This window comes from Sardina pilchardus, chromosome 21 (genome assembly GCF_963854185.1).
Source record: "Sardina pilchardus chromosome 21, fSarPil1.1, whole genome shotgun sequence".
In the NCBI taxonomy this organism is placed as follows: Eukaryota; Metazoa; Chordata; class Actinopteri; order Clupeiformes; family Clupeidae; genus Sardina; species Sardina pilchardus.
In genome coordinates, this window is record NC_085014.1 from 26,708,441 (window position 1) to 26,729,967 (window position 21,527).

The 21,527-nt window shown below is 42.3% G+C and overlaps 1 protein-coding gene across 2 annotated transcripts; it reads right to left on the reverse strand.

Moving 5' to 3' along the window:
- Positions 1-627: 627 nt before the first annotated feature.
- On the reverse strand, positions 628-21,179 carry slc7a2 (solute carrier family 7 member 2). 2 transcript variants are annotated; one of them, XM_062523924.1, is made up of 12 exons: positions 21,094-21,179; positions 13,610-13,996; positions 13,006-13,161; positions 11,711-11,876; positions 11,458-11,594; positions 11,053-11,275; positions 9,062-9,198; positions 7,145-7,247; positions 5,997-6,199; positions 5,122-5,288; positions 4,691-4,799; positions 628-4,334 (listed from the first exon to the last, which is right to left on the reverse strand). In XM_062523924.1, exons 2-12 carry the CDS (start codon positions 13,977-13,979, stop codon positions 4,180-4,182), a joined length of 1,926 nt encoding a protein of 641 aa, XP_062379908.1. In that variant the 5' UTR covers positions 13,980-13,996; positions 21,094-21,179; the 3' UTR covers positions 628-4,179. The 2 variants fall into 2 exon arrangements, with proteins under 2 accessions (XP_062379908.1, XP_062379907.1); XM_062523923.1 differs by lacking the exon at positions 21,094-21,179 and adding an exon at positions 15,970-16,242.
- Positions 21,180-21,527: the final 348 nt, after the last annotated feature.

Below are 21,527 nucleotides of genomic sequence, written 5' to 3' on the forward strand. Positions count from 1 at the left end.
CATTCCCCCTCTTCCGTTAGGCTTGAGTGCCATCTTGTGGGGAGAGAGTGCTCCAACCACCAACCTTTACTGCTAGTATGTGCACCACCAGAGTAGAGAGCGAGTATTTTCTCCAAAACTTGGTGTATAAAAACTGAACATGAATGAGTGGGCCAGAATCATAGACAATGTTGGGCCAGCTCACAATGATACCCCTGCCACCCCATCCCACTCTCAGAATTTGATCATAACGGTCATGTGTAGGTAATCCTCCAACAAGGTACTGCCAAATAAATAGTTATAGTATTGACAATATTTAACTCCAGACACTGCATCATAGTTGAATTATATTATTTGTTCTTCATCAAAATGTGTTATATGCAGAACAACATTTGTGGGTATGAGTCAGTTGTACAAGGGAGATTTGCTGTTATTCATTTAGGATACTTTTGAATAGTGTTTAGCTTATGTCATGATGATGCATTTAACTCACCATCACTCCACACACATCAACAGATGGCAAAAGACCTCAAAGGAAACACTAGTGGCACTGAGGTCTAGGTTCTCTGAGACCAGACGGAAATGTGGATATTAAAAGTGTACATTTGACCATATTTACACAATAAAAGAGTGAATGGACTAGACAAAAACAGTAAAAGTATTTATTGTGACAATATACATTATACAAACGTGTGGCTCATTATTCAAATATAACATTTTTGAAAAGTTTTTTTTTTTCAGATGTTGGGTTAAAGTGAACAGAAACAGACAATAGATTATTACAATTGGTTTGGTGTAAGACAGACTTGCAGAACAAATGGAAGGAATGTTATTGAATGTGTGTGTCTTTAGTAGCAGTTCAAGTTACACTACAGGCATTGCTGGGTTGGCCCATCCACCAATGGACTCAGTTGCCGTAGAAGAAAGACTGAAACATTTGAAACAGCTCTGGTCTTAATAGGATAATTATAATGAATAATAATTCATAGGAATCCACATTAGATGTCAATAAAAAAGAGTATATGTATGTGTCATAATCAGGGTGATTGTGATTATTACATACTACTGTTTCTGTCTACAGCCTTTTCCTGTGATGGAGTGTCTGTAATCATGCAGGCCAATAAAGATAGCATGTGAAGCAATCTTACATAATAGGCCTACCATTAGCTTTTGGGTCAACTCTTGTTACTCTTGTACAAATCAATTAGAAAACACTAAAAAGTTCATAAACATATAAAATATAATGTTAGGACCTATTGTGTTGTTTTAAGGTATTTCTTCAATTAAAAACAAACTATCACTAATAGTTTCTAGTTTCAAGTATGACTTGATTATCACCAGGATCTAGATGATATATGAAAATAATGGATAATAAACACCCCTTGTAAATACAGACTAAAAACAGGAACAAAAATTGGCACTCACCTAAGCGAATGCATCTGATATTACAATGCATTCATTTCCATTGAAGGCTCATCTTCAGCCTTTACAAATTGTACCAGTATGAACAATCACATTACAGCAACACCCCCTAAGCCCTAACATGATACAAAATACATCCAGTGTTGAAAAAAATATAAAAGTTCCCTTTGAGTAGACACACATCAAAATAATATACTTACAAATTGACCTACACCACCTTTACATCTAATATACACTGTGTGTATGTATATCCCATATACGTAGCTTTCATTGTCAATTCATTTGTCTTTGTATTGGGTCAGTGTTTGCACTAATTAATTTTGCTATAAGACAACACAAAAGACAAAGCCATTATGGATACATTTGAAGAGCTATTTTCCAAAACGCTACCATTTTTGAAAACATTTTTTTGAAATCATGTTATTTAATTGTGTATTTCAGGTGATATCAATCAAAATGTAGTTGTTTTGTTTTTATTGAGTAAAGATAAACCAACTAAACATAACCCAATACAGTTTCACTGAGATTAATTGAAAAACAAAATAATAAAAAAAAATGATTTATGAAAATTCATTAAAATGGTGGATATAGCGTTTTGGAAAAGAACTCTTCATTTCAAAAACGTACTGGCTACATACAAAAACATATACTGAACTTGCAGGTCAGTTTATGCTTATTTGCTAATTTGCATTTATAACCCAATACTTTGAAAGAAGAAGAAATCAAACAGCTAATACTGCCCATCACCTATGTCTTTGTGCTCTCAGAAACAGCAAAATGCAAATATTCTCCTTGGGGCCAGACTCACAGCACTTTTATGTATCCCAGACCAGCAGGTTTGTGTTAAACCGCTCCCCATTACTGTGGATGAACCGGCTGGACTGACAGATTTCACTTGTCACCTGTTACGTGTAATACATTTTGTTGTCCAGACACAAGGGGGGGACATCTGACCTTCACGTACTTCACCAATCAACCATATGCTTTATGCCTCACAACAATGCATGTGCTACTGTCACATCTAATCCAACCATATGCTTCATGCCCTACATGCATGTGCTACTGTCACATCTAATCCAGAACATGCTGCTTGCATGTGCTTTCAGTGACATCAGCTGTAAGACTATGAAATATTTCATCACATAATGACAGCTTCTGCCTTAGGCTTTCAATGACTGTTTGCAAGATCAGTTTGGAATGAAAAGATTTGTGTTGGCAATACTCGTAGCTGTTACAGATTTGTAACATTACTAAGTGAAAAGAAATGACATGTATGTATATGTACCTACAGCTACAAGGGAACAATAGATTCTTCCAAGACTAGAGCCCTACAAGACAACATATTAAAATAAAGTTTTGAATGGTCTTGCTATAAAAAGTTAAGCGTATAATGAATTAAGGGACCTGATGGAAAACATACTTGAAAGAAAGCCAGAAATCACCATTACACTTTCACATTTCAACCAGTTGATCCAGTGCTGTATGGCCAGCACAGAACATACGGTTACATAATACTATACTGAGCTGAATTAACACGGCAACACTGAAAGGTGTATCAGACTGGTTTAACTGTGTCTGTACTGTCTCTATACTGAACATCTATCCAAATCAGCATCCTATTATGTGCAGACAGATATGTTGAAACAATTATCAAAAACTAGAAAACGGGTACATCTGTACAATGGATTTGCATTAGAGGATCAACTGTTTGAACTGCATAACCGTCCATGTACTGCAGATGAGATTTTGGCTGGCGGCATTTCTTTAAGGCCCTCAATTTCATTCAAACTTCAAATAAAAATCACAGTAGTGATTCCAGTGGTGATTCCACATCACAATTAATAAATCATTGTACTTTGAAATTGTATTGAATCTTCAATTTGGACCTTCAAGTGTAACTGTAAGAAATACATTTGGAATTTGGAATCAAGATCAGCCAGTTGGCTTTGCATTCTGAAAACCATGCTGTGAAGAAAATGTCACTTCGTCTCCGTACTCCAATTAGCTGCTAAGATTTCGCTGACACTCTGACAGGACTAATCAGGAAACTTCCAGAAAAGACAGGTGTCCCTGCTTGCCCATTACTTCTGCATATATACACACGCCCTGACCAAAGGGATGGACTCCAACCGTGACTAGAAGCCCCCCACAGCTGGCAGGAAACTTCACATATACAGCAGCTTTAATCCTCTAACTGGCGGCTATTATTAAGAGCAATATAGAAAACACTGACAGCTTCAGCACGTGATCCCGTGAACTAAACCATTAAGGTCTCAGTGACCAGGTCCACTTAAGCTCTTAAAATGTCTTGCTCATAGACGGAAAGGCAACTTGTTGTTAGTAATGGTTCGTATCACATGTGTTCTATGACTTAAAAACTAGTTTCTAAATGGACCCAGTTTAAAAGAACCCAAGTAAAGGCACAGACAGGTGGAGAAATACCCCTGTGCCATCCACAGACGTACACTGGGAGAGTTTAACTTGTTTTATGATCCTCTTAACCATGGCATCCACACCTATCATGTGCCTATCTTATCTCTCATTCTCTTGGTCATGTTTAATTGCTCCTTTGTGGGACCAAACTAAACCAGTCCCGTTCCCCATGTTCTATGGAGAAAAGGCACGTTAAATATGGAGAAGGTACTCCTGAACGGTAGCCTCTGGAGGCTTTTGCATGTCTGTTTGTGGTTAAGAGGATGGGTCAACAGCGATTCTTTACAAAACAAAGGGTCTGTTTAGCGCAAAGGAGCGTGTAGGCTCGCCCGACGTCTGCCTGCCTCAGCAGCGGCTGGTCTTCTCGGGGTGGAAGAGCTGCTCGGTACCTGCCTCCTGGCCCAGACCCGGAGGCTTCTCCGGCACGCTGCTGCAGCTCTGCTGTTCCCGCTGGTGCTCCGTGCTGTGCCAGATGCCGTAGCCGAAGTAGATGAGGAAACCTGCCGGGAGGACACGCAACAGTGAGGATGGAGCCGAGGAGGCCTGTGGACATGCATCCATATCCTAAACTGCTGCGCATTAACTATGTTAGATAGATAGATAGATAGATAGATAGATAGATAGAAAGATAGATAGATAGATAGATAGATATTTTATTGATCCTCAAGGGGAAATTCAATGTTAGCAACACTTTTGGTTGAAATGCAATTTCCCATTGCCAACAGGTTAGCAACTATGGTTTTGGGAAACGCCCTCCTGTTGTGCTTTGTCATAGCATCTGCTCATCTTGGTGTCTTCATATGTTCAACAGGGGTGTGCAAAGATGGCGGGTGAACTACAGTGAAAGGGCACCTACCCACTGCCATCCAGATGGAGAAGCGGATCCAGGTGTCTCCGCTCAGCTGGACCATGAGGTAAATATTCACAAACACGCTCAAGATGGGCAGGAACGGCAGGAGGGGGACCTGCGGGGGGGCACACACACGTTTAGACAGCTGCTCTGCTTCAGCGCTGCACAAACACACAGACTTACAGGAGATCAGAGGTGCGCCAAAAATCAAACAACAGCGCGGCCTCAATGGGAAGTGGGAAACTGTACATGGAGCCAACTGAACGTTTAAAAACCCAAAACAGCCAACATAGCCAAAACATGCCAAGTTCTCATAGATTCCTCTTGGTTAGATGGAGAAAAAAAACTCTCGTCTCTAAATAATCATTTTACAACAGTTTTGTGGCTTGTGTTGAATTGTCCCAATTGTCCAAAGCCAATAAGACATGCTGACCCACCATGAACGAGACCCTTCTGGAGGTCTGTGGCTGTTTGCAGATGATGAAGACACAGATGATGAAGACTCCGAAAGACGCTGCCAGGACACCGAGAACCCAGGGCGCCATGGCAACGATGGCATGTTGGTAATGTGTGGTCAGAGTGCTGATAATACAAACAGCCACCACTACAAGAGAGAAAGGCAAATATATCAATGTCTACTAACATATCAAACAAACACTCTCACACAAGTAAATCTATAAGGATAGATATCGACCAGCGGGCTGGTGCCACATGTGTATGCGACCTTCCTATTCTAACCCTTCAAACCTGATAAAGAGGAGGAGGATGAAAACCTCTGTGGGGTTAAGTTTGAGCAATGTACACATACCACTGGCTATCTTATGTGTACAACCCAACAAGCTACAAGTGCTTGGATAGTCTGTCCATTAGCTCTGTGGTATGCTGATACAGACCTGAGAGGCATTCAAATTGAGCAAACAGTGGAGAATGATGTTTTCTCTGAGCACTTAAATTTGAACGATTTGGTGTTAATTTTCCATAGTAACAGTAACCCATCGTCCAGCTCATGTCCAGCTCCACTATATGTTTGTGGAAACCTACCTCTTCAGACTGCAAACGTTTGCCAAAATCTCAAGGCGAACAGAGACATGTTTGCAAACGTTCGCCTATATGTTTGCAAATTTGAACGTACCTCTGGTGTTGAGTGTGCCGACAACAAGATAATAAATAGCCCTTAGATGGCTCTCATAAGAATGTGAAGAATAAATCCAGCCTATTTAGCTTAGATTAGAATTAGAATCTGTGGTCAGGCAGGCTATAGAGATCTCCCTCCCAGGCTGCTGATGCCAGTATCGAGATCAGTGAGACTTGCCTATCACCCCAACAGCCGAATTGACCACAGTGGACGTCTGCTCGGTAGGGAGCAGCGAGGGCTTGAAGATGGAGTTCAGTGTCAGGGCTCGGTCCTTGTTGAGCATGTTGAGGTGAGACTCCGACTCGGTCAACTCCGACTCCACCTCCCCTTCTCTGTCCCCGTTCACCCGGCTCCTTCCATAGGCAGTGTCAGGCTGGTATCTGAAATAGCAGTGTCAATATTGATCATCAATTCATGGCTTTCATCAGGTCCCTTGCCACAGGTGTCTAAAATCAAGCACCATGCAGCCTGCATTCATAAGGAACCCGATGAACCCGTGAATACAGGATGTATTTGATGTATTTGGCACGGATTTATGGGAATCTCGTCATCTGTTCTGGATCTGATTTCATTCCTCAAGTGTTCCGTGCAGTAGTACATAACTAGGGATAAATAAAGCTGACCTTAACACACTGTACATGGCCGTGCCCCAGTAGTCTGCTCTTCAGTGAACATATAGGCAGAGTTACAGTATTGTTACTGAATATGGGCCATGAAATTATATATGGTCAGTTGCTGGCGAATGGCAGATAAAAATAGAGCTGATGTATCCGGTTTGTGGCCAGTTTAGCGAAACACAACTGGAACATGCCAGTTTGCTTTGGCCAGTGTTATTTGCAGTGAGCTAATGACGTTAGCGAACAGTACTTTCATTTTTAACACAGCCATCCTCTGGCTGGCTTCTTCCCTGTCAACAAGCTTACACTGAGACCCTTGTGAACTGTGGCGAGTTGGCTATCACAAAAACACTGGTTTTACTGTCAACACTCCACACATTTCTTTCATTTTTCAAGTCAAAATAAAGCTGGCCTGCAAAACAGAGTTGCGCAAACACACGTCTGAAAGGAGAGGCCAGCCGCATGACCATTCCACACAATGGCAGCATTCAGCTGCATTACATCACAGCCCCTAACTTAATAACACTACACAAAATGTTGCGTTGATTTTTTAATGATTTTCTTTGGTCTATTTTGACAGTGCACTTGAACTCTGACACCATGTAACCGACAGCAGCAACCCCTCGTGGTGACCAATGAGAGCTTGAGGTGGGATTTCTACCTCAATCTTGTGTTTTGTGGGGAAAAAAAGAATGAGTTGAGCCTCACCTGAGAATGAGGACACAGGCAGCCACCAGAGAGTAGGCGAGCAGGGTCCCAATGGACATCATGTCCACCAGCGCTTTCAGGTCAAAGAGGAAAGCCATGATCGCTATTGGGAGGATGCCACAGACAGAACTAAAATCAGCACATTCAAATGATGCAATCACAAAAATAAGAAACATAAACAGAAAACATCTTATGTCAACAAGAGTAGTATGCAGTAGGTCTAAGCTGGCACACGGCATTATCAGTGAGGATAAAAAAAAGACGTGATTTTGTAATTCAACTTCAAACAGTACAACAAACAATTCATGTCATGCAACTTTAATCCACAATAATTAAAGGGCAAAGATGTTTTTAGAGCATTAGATTTCTGTGTCTGGTATCTCAGAGACATCTGTGCGCCTATAACGATTTGCAAACAACTCTCGATTTCCATTGTTTTAATCCTTGATTATGATGCTGATATTGTAAAACCCAACAAAACCCTTCATGTTGACTGCTTCTCATTCTACAGCACTGCCTCAAACTGATGCCAAAGTTAGAGTTGCTGCATCTTACCGTTACTTAGCGACAATTCTGATAGAAATATATTGATAAAGGAATACGTTTCTTGGCAGAAGAATGATTACATGCTCCTGGCAAGGTTTCATCAAATAAAGCAGCAAGGCAATAAGAAATGCAACTAGATAGTCCACTTTGGGTCATACGTAAAACGCCCCTGTAGCTGTTCTAAAATCACTGGAAACTTTTGGAGCTTATTGCTTAATTTGAGACAAAGACAAATACCATATCTCACAATTCATAAAAGAGTTTCATACACCTATATCATACAGTATCTCATTGAGTATTATAAAGACACCAAACTTAATGTTCTATAAACACCTTTGCCCCATTCACATGCACCCAAAACAAACAATGTTAGGACCATTCGGTTAAAATTAGACAAAAAGAAAGTAAAAAGAAACCAAATATACATGTTATACCATGGACGTTTGAACTCTATTCCAATTGAAAAAGATAAAAAGGAACCGATTTGATTATTGTTCTTTGCCAAAGACAACAAATGGAGTCAAGGGTCGGGGACTATACAGTACTTCATCTCGGACTATTTAAGATTGTTTTGTTTAAACATCCTCCCAACATGCTGCTCAGAGTAGATGAAAAAGCCAGGTGGTTCTGCTGCAACCCTGCACATCAGCGCTGGGCCAAAACAAAGTTCAATCACTTCAGCCCGTCAGAACCACCTGATGGCAGCAGGAGCACCTTCGCACTGTGAGACTCCCTGATACCTCATGCTAGGTCTCCTCTCGCGTCTCTACAGGTTTCCACCATCAAAAACTCCAGTCTTCAACTAAATACTGACATGTGCAGACATCAAAGGCCGCACAGCCAGGCCCAACTCATATCCTGGTTCTATCGCTGCAGGGCAGATGGTAAACAAGTGGATATTAAAAAGAAGCGTCAGACTCTGCCCTAAATGTAAAGCTGCATCGTGAAGCAATAGTTAGGAGGGTTTTTTGTATGGTACTGACAAGTTGACATATGCCTCAATGGACAAGCCTCTCTGAACTATGGAACCAGACATGATCAGACAATTCAATGATTTGACATTAAGAGAAGCAGAATATTTGGCAATCCTGCAGATGCTTTCACAGATGACACGCCTGAAATGTCAGTATACATGAGACATGTCAATGCCCGTACATATCTGTACAATGCTAATGTAATTAGTCACCACCACCACCACCACCACCACCACCACCACCACCACCACCACCACCACCACCACCACCACCACCACCAATCACCACCACCACACCTAGTTAGCATGCAACCGCCACCTGTGCCACTCCATGCGTGCACACACAGCCACCTCCACCTGTTGGCGACACATGACAACACTCCACACCAGGAGCTTACCCGCGGTGCTGCCAGCGGCCATCGTGGCGGCCACAGGGGACTGCCGCTTACTCACTTTCGAAAGAAATTTGAACAGTAAGCCATCGCGTGCCATGGCAAACAGAATGCGAGGCAGAGGGAACATGGAGCCCAATAGGCTAGAAACAAAAGAAGGGTTGACCAGTTCAAAAACCACACAGCACTCTGGAAGAGAAAGGAATTACACTGGACACGGCTGGCAACTGTGGAGGAGAAGGCAGCTGATTTTGGACATGTGTTTGAAAAAGGACTGTTCCCGTACTAGGACCGTTAAAGGTTACTCCCTTGGAGGCCTTCCAGAGCGATTTTTGCAACCTGTTTGATTGCAAAGAGTTTGCCACCAAAGCATATTTGATGGCAAGAGGCCATACAGTTTGAAAGGATTCCAAGGAGAACCTCCAAACAGTTCTTCTGTTGGGGCAAGTCAAAGAAATTTTGAGTGTTGTGAGAATTTCAGGATGCCTACATCAACGCATCGTATATCCGAGAGCCAAATAGCAGATTTCATTTCAAAGCCATTATGGATTGCAATCATAATGGCTGTGGGCTATAACCGCTCTCTTTCACAGTTAACCAAGCTCATGGATTCTCACATTTGCACATGGAAAGTCACCCCCAGGTCTCACCTGCGACTACACCGGAGCTCATTGTAGCAATAAGCGGGGTCTTCGTCTTAGGATTGATTCGGGCTAACGCTTTGAAAAGCACCCCATCCTCTGCCATAGCATAGATTACACGTGGCATGGGGAATATGGAACCCAGCAGACTGCATGAGGTGGGGGCAGAGACATGCACACCAACACATTAGTCAGCACAGCAGCCCCTTCCCACCGCTCACCTCACACCCGCCCCCCCGCACACACACACACACACACACACACACACACACACACACACACACACACACACACACACACATACACACACACCACAAAGCACAGAGCCAAAGCACATCAATTACACACACCAGCATCTCGTTCTTTCTTTCCCCCTTAAAAAATGACATCTGTAGTTTACAGTGTTACAGCCCTAGTTTAAGAGCAGAAACGGCTGGCGTATGCGTGCAGATAAAGTGAATTAGTGAGAGGTTTGGTTAAAGATGATCACTATTGCAAACCAATCCATTTCAGATTAAATATGATAAATAAGAAAATGGCGATATCGCCCCCCAAAGTATGGATAGTATGCATTTAGTGTTTTTCTTATCATTTTCATTTATTGTTGACACATACTGTAATTATAATTTCTACGCAACTCAAAGTTTTGAGATTTGTATCTCTTATATATGCCCATGCCTATATCCAAAACCCACACCTCACGCAACTTTTTCAATTTACCGTTGGATGACAGCTTGTCCAGGCATAAGAGACCACTTTCGCCAGGTTTCAGTGCTTCCAAACTAGGGCCCCTGAGTATAATTAGCTTCATGAGCTATCAAGCTACCATCAAAGCTCTTAAGGTGAGGACAATTAAATGCCTTGATTGATCTAGAGTAGATTGTTTCAATGCCATATTCAAGGGACCTCAGAATAATAGGAAATATGCCAGATAGGAGCCTTCACTGACTACAATCATGTACATGGAGGGAAAGGAAGAAATGCAAACAGAATCATGCTTCATATCTGTTTCGCAAGAGACCAATACCCACCAAAAATAACTTCAATTAGTAGATATCTAGCTGCACAAGAGCATTTAGATATTTGGCTATGGGAATCAATCCACCTGACCCCTCTGACATTTTTATAAGAGTGACACAGTACTCCACACATTTCCCTTCTTTTAGCCATGCCCAAATATCCTTAATTAGTATGACCCCACTATTACATAATACAAAATACAGACTATATTTGATGCAATTACTGGAGAGTTTCAGAACACATATAAAAGAAAAAACTACAGCAGATTTTTGGTACCCAATAACAAAGCCTTCAACATAATTTGAAAATAGCCACAGTATGGGCGAGTTTGGTTACCTAGTGGACAAGGCACAGAGTGATCCAACGGCCACCACAAACTTGGCAGGGCCCCATCCCACATACTCAAAGGCCATGGGCAGGGGGCTCTTCTCGTCCAGCAGGTAGTAGGGCATCATGAGGGTGAGGGCGGCCGACACACCGAAGTATGCCAGGAAGCAGATGAGCAGGGACACCACGATCCCAATGGGAATGGCCTTCTGGGGGTTCTTCACCTCCTCACCTGAACACACACACACACACACACACGCTTGGTTATGACACAAAACCACCAAGTTTTTTGCATACTAACAAAGTGTTAAAGCATGTCTTGACAGAGTAAAATACAACTGAACGGATTTTTTTTTAAATAAAAAATCTACTTCCTCCACCCCAAACTTCAAAGGACAAAGGAATCTGAAAAACCTGTTGTGGCGATGCAGTCAAAGCCAACAAAGGCATAGAAACAGGTGGCAGCACCAGCAAGAGTTCCACTGAATCCATACGGGAAAAAGCCACCAACACCATAGTCACTGGTGACATTATCCATGATAGACAGATTTCTGAAAACATAACGAAATAACAAATATTACAATCTAATGACAATCTCAATATCAAATACAAAACAAATAACACAGCGATGTTCTTGAATCAGGTATGCTCATTATCCCAGGACTACCTTTTGACAATGGTGACATTGATGAGAGACTCCTCTGTGATGTTCCAGTTGTATGAGTCTCCCTTGACGAAGCCAGAGATGATGACGAACAACAGCACCAGCACGTTGACCACTGTAAACACTTTGTTGACCCATGCAGACTCCTTCACGCCAAACGACAGGAGGCCTGGGAATATCAGTTGGCAGTTTTAAATCATCATTTTTAGGGACATACAGTATAGTCTGAATGTACTTCTTCAAAGGACTCATTAATGTATTTATGACTTTTTCTATTTAGATGAAAACATCTCAATTAACAAATAGAAAAAAGCTCAAACTTTCTAGAAACTTTGCACATTGATCACCAGCTCAGCAGTGATGCAATAGGTTTTCAGGTATTTACACTGTCAACATGGGGTCTACTGCCAGAGAAAAAAAGTGTTACAAATACAGGGATGGATTGCTCTGGGGAAATATCAGATGTTCTTACGTAAGTTTAACATTTGGGGAGAGGGTGTGAAGCACAGTGCCCTGATTTGTAAGGAATGTGGCTGCCGTTGGACTGTTCTTTACCTTAAGCTATTGTTGTGTAACTGAGGTATAATATATGGCACCTATATACACCTGAGGTGTGTGTGTGTGCCATACATCTTCTTTAGACTAGTGTTCCTAATTAAATATCTTCTAATCTACAACCTATACTCAACATATTCATGTTGCCAGCTGTCAGCCCTGAGGCCCTTTTCTGTGAGAAAAAAACAGGCTTCATGAAAACCTCCAGTCGTTTGCCATTTTTCCCTCAAGTCCTCTGAATTTAACAGTGAACTTTGGAGAGGACATTCATTCCAACGGCAATGAAATAATCCGATTGCTCTTCTGGCACCTCCTCACAATTTTAACTGCACCACATGAGCGGGCTTCTGTTCTGCACCGCTGATGCTCTGTTGACATATACACGGTGTTCTTTCAAAATAAGAGACTTGCCCCATTCTATCAACCCTCCATTTTGGAGAGAAAACATTTGGGAAAACATCAGAAGCAATGGGCACTGATGCCAACTCACTCTCAAGTCCCACACACAAGGCTGTTTACACAAACAGAGTCGCTAAGTAACTCATTGGCCTCTCTCTGCCTCGCCCACTGTCTTGTCTTCTATTCAATCAGCATCTCAGTCAGCTCATGACTTGGGCATGAGCGAAGAAGAAGCATCCACTCTGAGGACATCCACTAAAAGCTCCTATGAGGATCCCCCACTTCAGAGTGATGAGGGACCTCCAGACTGGGCCAGTCCATGAGACCTGTGAGTGGTAGCCTACCTGAGAGGAGCAGGATGAGGCACACTGCAAAGAAGTCTGGGTATTCTGCCAGGCCTGGAGCGCTCATCCTGAAGTAGGTCTTACAGAACTGCTCAATGTGTCCTCCGATGAGCTCATCGAACGTGCCACTCCACGCTCGCGCCACACTAGAGGTGCCTGCATGGGGGAAGAGACCATTAGAAGCTGCAAACACAGGCATCCTGAACTTATATGGCATTTGTTTTTTATTTCCATAATGATAACTGCCACATTTCAACAGAGCACTAAATCTAACATCTTATTCAACTAGGGTATCAACCGCTACACTGCAGTGGCATCAACTCAAGTATCAGGATGAAATCACAACTTATTAACATCAATTCATTTAGCAGACACTTTTTTATCCAAAGTGACTTACATATGTCAATTAAATTACAAGGACCTGTTCCCAGAGCAACTTGGGGTGAATTGCAGTGGAAGCTGGGAATTGAACCCACAACTCTTCTGGCTACTGCATAGCCTACTGCATGCTAGCCTAACTTCTTAACTACTTTTAACTATTTTTACATTCAACTCCTCTGTGACGCAAAATCCCTCCCTACTACAGGCTTTAATGGTTGCTCACCTATGACATAGGAGAGAATGAGATTCCAGCCGGTGATGAACGCCCAGAGTTCTCCAACGGTCACGTAGCTGTAGAGGTACGCTGACCCAGTCTTGGGCACGCGCGCCCCGAACTCAGCGTAGCACAGGCCGGCCATGACGGACGCCAGGGCGGCGATGAGGAAGGACACCACGATGCTGGGCCCCGAGTTGCCCTTGGCCACCTCTCCAGCCAGCACGTAGACGCCCGCGCCCAGCGTGCTGCCCACGCCCAGGGCGATCAGGTCGACGGTGGACAGGCAGCGGCACAGCTTGGAGTCCTCCAGGTTGTCCATGTCCACCACTTTCCTCCGCACCAGGGAGCGGCCGAACGACAGCATGTGACCCAACATCCTGACACTGGATGACACTGGAGAAAGACAAGAAACAAAAGAATGAATATTTGCTTTGCACAAAGCTAAAGAACACCTAAGCCATTAGGCTATCTTAGTCATTCAATATTGACCGTGTTTCTGTTCCAACAAGGAGGTCAACCCAACTAATATGGAATTTCTTTCTGGGGAAACACACATTGTTTCACAATTGTTCCAAACAAGGTCACATTCTAGAGTTCTAGTAATCTGGGTTGACCCAGATATATTGGCATCTACAACATATTACTGGGGAAGACGACTGAGTATTTCACAAAGACATTGACCAAGATATGATCAGCTTTAGGCAGGAGCAAAGAGCTCACTGCATGAATGTCTGGCCCTCAGTGATCACTCTAAAGCTCTGTGTGAAGCTCTAAGTGGCGGTGAGGAGCTTTCCTGCGTGTGCTCTAACGGAGGAATTCATAACAACACTGCAAGTAATCCTGCCAACCTAGGTGATTCAGTCAAGGAGCAACATTCAAACAAACAAACAAAAAATCCCAAAACGGACGTTCCTGACTCATAATTGAATCAAGCAATATAAAACAATTTATATGGTATTTTATATGACGCATTGGGTATGTTCTTGCACAGTTTTGCTTCATTTTCAACATTTTGTCTTTTAAATATATAACAAATTATGTTGCCAGGTTAGTGTAATGCCACTATATTACTGAAAAATACTGAAGGACTAGAAGGGGATATTTCACTCATATGATACAGGAGAATGTCTCTGTAACAGCTGAAATTCATTTTTAATTCTTGAACAAGATAGTTCCGCAGTGTAACAGAGGACATCTGAGTGCACTTCTGAGAGGAGGCTTGTGTGCACTTCTGTGATGCATGCATCTACATGTCCAACACAATGTCCATGAGAATGTATATGCATTTGGACCTATGTGAACTCTCTCTCTCTAATGGAGTAGTACGACAGGTTGACCTGTTTCTTCACACTCCATACCAGGAGAAACTTGTTGCAAAACTCCAACTCTGCACACAAAGCAGCTTTCTTTGGCACAGGTCTGTTCTCCCTGTTTGGGCAGGTCCCACATTCACTTACACTCATGACAGCTAAGCCAGTTAGCTCTTGAGAAACTATTACATAATGTGTGAAAAAAGAGAAAGAACAGTGCCTCATTTTGACAGCTGGGGTCGTTAAAAGCAGATGATAAATGGGACTTGACATGTGCCAGAATCCCCCTGAATTGTTCTTGTAACCGAGGAGTATTTAGATCGGAGTTTGCTTTAGAAAAGCTGCCGAGTAAAAGGGTCAAGGATAGAATGTGAATCCAACATGCATTCAACACAATGCTCTCCATTATACATGAATGACCGTAACATTCACGCATTAGGCTACAGACTTTGCATACATGTCCGCCCTGCAGGAGTTCACTGAGGACCTGTCACAATGCATTACCGTGATTAGTTTGAAACTGCCCCGTATTGTAGTCAGGAACAGGGAGCAGCTATACATCAAATACACTCACATGCACCTTCCACCTTCTTAGAATTCCTGTCATTTTCCACAAACCAATTGTATACACACATTTTGCAATAAATTGTTGACAACTAACTGTTCGATATAGTACAGAAATGTTGCAACAACACCTCAATAATGTTAGCACGTTGTCCATGGACAATAAGGGAATGCACAGCGGAGTGCATTGCACAAGACCACACACAGTACAGCAGCACTTTGCGGCCCCATTGTTAGGAGGCATGATGGACATCAGGTGTGACCCTGAGGTCACATCACTCTAAATGGAGAAAACCAACCTTTTCATTCTTAACTGAAGAAAGTCAAATAAAGTCTGCAAAGCTTTTTGGTTCTAACCTTTTCTGAAATAATTACTCAATTAACAAGAAATGAATGAATATGAATGAACAAAAAAATCATATAACAAATGACGGTGCAGAACTGATCAGTAACTTTAATGCACAATATGAAATGCTGTGCCAATGTACTTACCAACTGAAATAATGCAGAAGCAAGAGACCTGTAGAGCTTTAAATACTACTACTTCAAAGTTTTTTTTTTTTTCCCCACGGACACACACCACACTGTCTGCAAGATGTGGGTCAGACTCTATGTAAAGACCGGGGCTCAGGTTCGTTCACTTCCCTCCTCTCCACTCAAATACTTTCTCCTGACATGTCAAGCCCTACAACTACTATTTTTACTCCTCCCTTCACTCTCTCCCTCGTGAGTCGCGACTCGCTCAGCCCTCTGCACTCGCTCGGCCTCCGAGGCTGGTCCTGTCCCACGACTGCACTGCCCCGAGAGGCGGAGAGAGGGAAGGATGACCAGAGAGAGAGAGAGAGAGGGGGGGGGGGGGTGGAGGGAGGGAGAGAAGGATGGCTAGAGAGAGAGAGAGAGAGAGAGAGAGAGAGGAGGGAGGAACAGGACTTGGCCCATGGCTGTAGTCGGAGGGAGGAAACGTTGCTCCACTATGTATGTCAGTTAATGATACAGGTCACACAGAGGGCCTCTCAGAAAGACCTGGTCAGGGTATGTGAGTGGAAAATGGGGGAGACTGACCAAACATCTTCATATTTCCCCCTAAAAAACAACAAGATTTCCAAAGCACACATGGCCGAATAGAGCCCCAGCTGCCAGAGTACTTACTGAACCCTGATAAATGGTTAAGCAACTGGCACTGACAAACATTGAAAAAGACACCACTGTTTGCCCAGTGCAGACTGGAAGAGCCTCTAAAAGCATGGCCAGTGCTGATTGGTGGGGGAGGGTGGAGGAGCCATTGAGGCTAAGGCGTTCTAATGGACGGCTGTTGCCCTTTGCGACATCACTGAAGCCATGGCCATGGAGTTACTGGATCAATAAGCTTGACGTAGGTACAGTATTGCACACAAAACTAATCTTATGGATTACGTCCAAATCCTGCCTGCACCGAAAAGTCATGCAGTGCATGCAAAGATTGCACAATCCTCATTTAGAAAAAAAAAGTCTTACTGAATGGTGAGTGTTTAATTTTTCTACTGGTTTCCAAAATACGTACAAGAAGCTTTGAACTTGCATGCACACAACTTACACACTAACATTCTGGGATTCTGAATTTACTTTACAGCACAATTCCCTATGCAGGCCATAGTTATGCCAACTTCAAGCTTGATGGAGAGAGAATTCCAGTTTTCCAGACATCCAAGCAACTGGCAAAGGAACTACGACACGTCTGAATTCCTTGTTCAACTGGCACCTACACTCCCTCAGTTTCAGACAATCAATTCTGAGCCTTCCCCTGCAGTCCCCCATTATCTGCCCTGAATAGAGTCAAAGCAAATGCCAACCTTATTGGATGGATGGTGGCTCGAGTCACCACTACAAACATTCATTCACCAGCCTTGGAGACCATTTTCCTTTTTCAGGCATCCCGGATTACTTTCTCGCTTGATGCTCGGCCAAAGATATCTGGACAGAATTTAAAAAGAAGAGGCTTTTGACTTCACGCCTGGCCACACTCCATGCACTGACACGACCTCTGATGGCAGCGAGTGTGCAAGGGGAAGCTGACCAAGGCTCTGACTTCTCTCTGAACCACAAAACATTGGCATGCCAAAGGGATATTTCCCAACACAGAGGGGTTTCCTTACCTACAAAAATAAAGACATTCAAAACACCAAAAAAAAAAAAAAAATCCTTCAGTGCAACCATTCAAACAATCTACTGTGTTGTACTACTGCATATTGGGAGACGCTTCACCTGCAGCTCAGAGAAGACCATCGCACAGGAAGGGTCTCACACTTAATCAAGCCAGAGCTCTTGAACTAATTCCCTGTCAGCAGGATGGCCCAGCCACACAATCAACACATAGCCCGAGTGCTGACACTGTTTGTCGAGGAGGCGCCTCCAACCACTTAACAGTGTTATCGAGAGCCAATGATTAGCGATGTAGCAGAAGGCAGCATGAGCAGATGCTCTGCTTTGGAGCATAAATATGCAAGGACTTATATTGTATTGACTATATTGTGACGTTATTTAGTCAACTTCAATTTACTTACTTTACTTGTCTTTGAATAGAACTTCCAAACAAAATCCAACAAAGAATGAAACAGTGGCTATGCCAAAAGACAACCTCATTCACTTTCCAGACGATATTAAGCTCACCACTGACCAACATCACAATGGAATCAAGAGGGTGCAGAGAGTGTAACTGAACCCATTTACCCCTAATGCCGTAGGCCTACACAGTAGTCGGCCATTTCTCACAAAGCTGCAAACAAATGATGATGATGGCAACACAAAGAGGCACCTTTAAAGGAAACAGGGGCAACCCAAGTGTAAAACCACAACTCTATTAAGCTAATACAACCTTTTAGAAAAGGATGTGACCAGACTACATGTACAGACGAGGATCAGCATCTACTGAGCTTGTACAAATCGAACATCCAGACAGATTAGTTCCAAGAAATTAGGCAACTTTTATGCAAAGGATTTGTGTTCCAGTCCTTTGAGCTTATTTAATACAATTTCACTGGGCTCCAATATGTTTCAAGAAAAGACTGTTATGGAGAGTAGTGGGTATCATGCAGTCATTGATATAGTACTGTAGACACAACACTGTCTGGAAAAGGACAAGGAGGCCATGCTCTTCATTTCATTACTTTTCAATAACTCTTGAATAATCTAGGTCTAACTGGCAGTATGCGACACTCACCTGTGTGCACATTTCAGATCCCCCCTAATACTCTCTTTATTGGATACTCAATAGCTTATGCCCGAGGATGCTCTCAGGATATTTCCCATGAACTCCCACAATGTTTTCATAACATGGTAATACTGAAGACCTTTTGGGGAGAGGGAAACAAAAAAAACAACAAAAAAAAACTAAAATAATGTAAAACTGACATGCTTTCTGATTATGTAGGTATAACAACAACTAAACCACTGTTCTGTCTCTTTTTATGAAATGGACATCTTAAGACCAACACTAGGATTTGTTATCCATGTTCTTCTCTGAGAGCCCAGTTTTCTAGCGCAGATGTTCTATGTGCTGGTTCAGTTACCCTACATCTGGAGCTGGGGATTCACATCTTCACATCTCTCTCTTCATTGTCCAGTGAAATGGTTTGGTTAACCACATCATCAGCATCTCAATTTCCTTCTTGAAAACATCACTTGATGTTCATTCTTATTGCATTGACATTTAACTATTTTAAGAGGGAAACAGTGTTAAGACTACTTATATTATGAGACCGTAAACAAGCCTACAAAGAAGATTGTTTTGGAAAACAGACTTGTGGGAACTCCCAGAATATCTAAGAGATACCAGATCCATTAAGCTAGATAGTAAACACAAGACTTGTAACTGCACACTACTGTACCACCACAGCTGGGGAACACGGTGGTCTGCCTACTGAAGCAAGAGCAACACGCACAGTCAACAAGTCAAAGTGAACAAACAATATATGTCTTATTAAAACGGCCCATCAAACAGCGTCCAGCTATTCGGTGGATGCAAATAAATGTTGCTCTGAGTAAAAACAGCACATCACTGGTAAGCACGGTAAAGTCTTTGACCTAGTTCTTTCTCTTCCTCTCAGAAAACCTGCAACACCAACCACCACTTATTACACAATAGAACGTCAAATGCGTAGATGAGCTATATAGTGATGAATATGTCAGTCAGCTGTTTGTGGGGCAACTACAAACTGAGTTAATATGGAGACACAAACTGTTTGTTTGTGCCATTCTCAAAGAAGTAAGCTTACTCTGATGTTGAAACATCTGTTTAAAAAGTACAAACAAATGTATTTAACTGTGTCCTATAGACTGCAGATGTGTTTGCCTAGTCAGGCTCTGGTACAATGCATCAAATGGCAAATCTATGCTTAAAATTGTGCATGGTCCCTAACAAATATATTAATAGATAAATAGATAGATAAATAGATAGATAGATAGATAGATAGATAGATAGATAGATAGAGGGTTAAAATCTCCATAAATCCAAACGTCTAACCTCCCCAATACAGTCTGTGTTACCAGACTGCCTAAACCAAGAACATAGTAGGCCTAATGTGGAACATAATTATTTGATTCGCCAGTTGATTATCAGAAATGTTAATGTAGTGAGACCTGATTGCTTTGAAGCTGCAGAGACATTCTAATAACTTTCCTGAATGCTTGCTTATCCTCCACGAGTATCAATATCAGAGTCATCAACACTGGCCTCATTTTTCACAGTAACGTTCCTGAGGTCAGTGTTATAATGGAGGTTGAGATGTTTGTTTTACGGAGTGTGGTGTATCTGTTTGGATTCTGAATGCATGAGTTCACCAGGGGGTGGAGGAGCGAGGGGAAGGGTGGGGGGTAAAAGGACTGCCAAGCATCAGTAAATCAATCACTTCTGCTTAGTTTGACTGAACAGTTTTATTGTTCTTCACCTCTTCTGAAACCCTGAGACATATGGTGCGTCTTCATTTTAACAATCACATGGAAATTGCTTAAGTTAGGCCTATAAGTTAGGGATTAAGGTTACCTGGATTGGCTTTAAACTAAATGTGAGCAGCATATAAAAGCAGTGTTAGTTCCATTTGCAACAAATACCACCATTTCTTGTTTACATTAGCCTAAGTTTATCAGTTCAAACCAACCTTTGGGTTTGCAGAGGTAACTCTTCATTTCTAACTTCTTTCAGACTTCATTCTGATCTGTTATTATAAAACTCCCGTCTCCATTAAAGTAAATATTGTAGATAAGTGACAACACAAATGATCCCCGGCGATATCATCTTACTCTTTCTGCAGAATGTCCTAAATATGCAAGTTGCAACACACGAGATATAACCAACAATCAAGACGCATTGATTATCCTTGGAGCGTTTCAGCTATGACGCATGACCACTGGCAAATAGTGCAAAAAGCACTGAAGCAGCTCAGTAGGCTACGTTACATTAGACAGCCTACATTAGGTTTAGATTATATGCTTAACGAAAGTAGATATACCTGAACGATAGGATACTTAACATCACGCCAACAAACAGTAAACAGTAGGCTAAACGAGTAGTAAAGACACAGGGTCTTTAGAACAAAATCTCTGTAAAAGAGTGTTAGTCCTGGAAGATAGGAAAGTACTTACATTGTACGAATCCAGTGAATATAGATGAGAGCGCAGGTTAATTATTAAAGTTTAGCTCCACGTGTGTGCCTCTTAAAACTCCAGAGAGGAGGCGTGGAGTTGACGCACACAAGGAGTAGTGTAACAAATTGGGGAGGGGTTGACAAACTGACACATCTGTCCACATTTGCTGAGCACATCAGTCAATCAGACACGCCATGGGAGAAGTCGTTAAATGAAAAGTCGTTATTCATAGTGCACATTGTCGTTCACTTTCCTCATTCCTCTGCAATTCACAAATTATTTCCATCTGAAAACCGAATGGGTGATCGTGCAGCGCTTCATTTAAATGTAAAATGGTGCTGAATTGCCCGTGCCATCACCACCTCAGAGGCAACTCTCCCACAAGGTGTGTCCACAAGTAGCCTACAAGTGTGTCCACAAGTTGGGTTGGT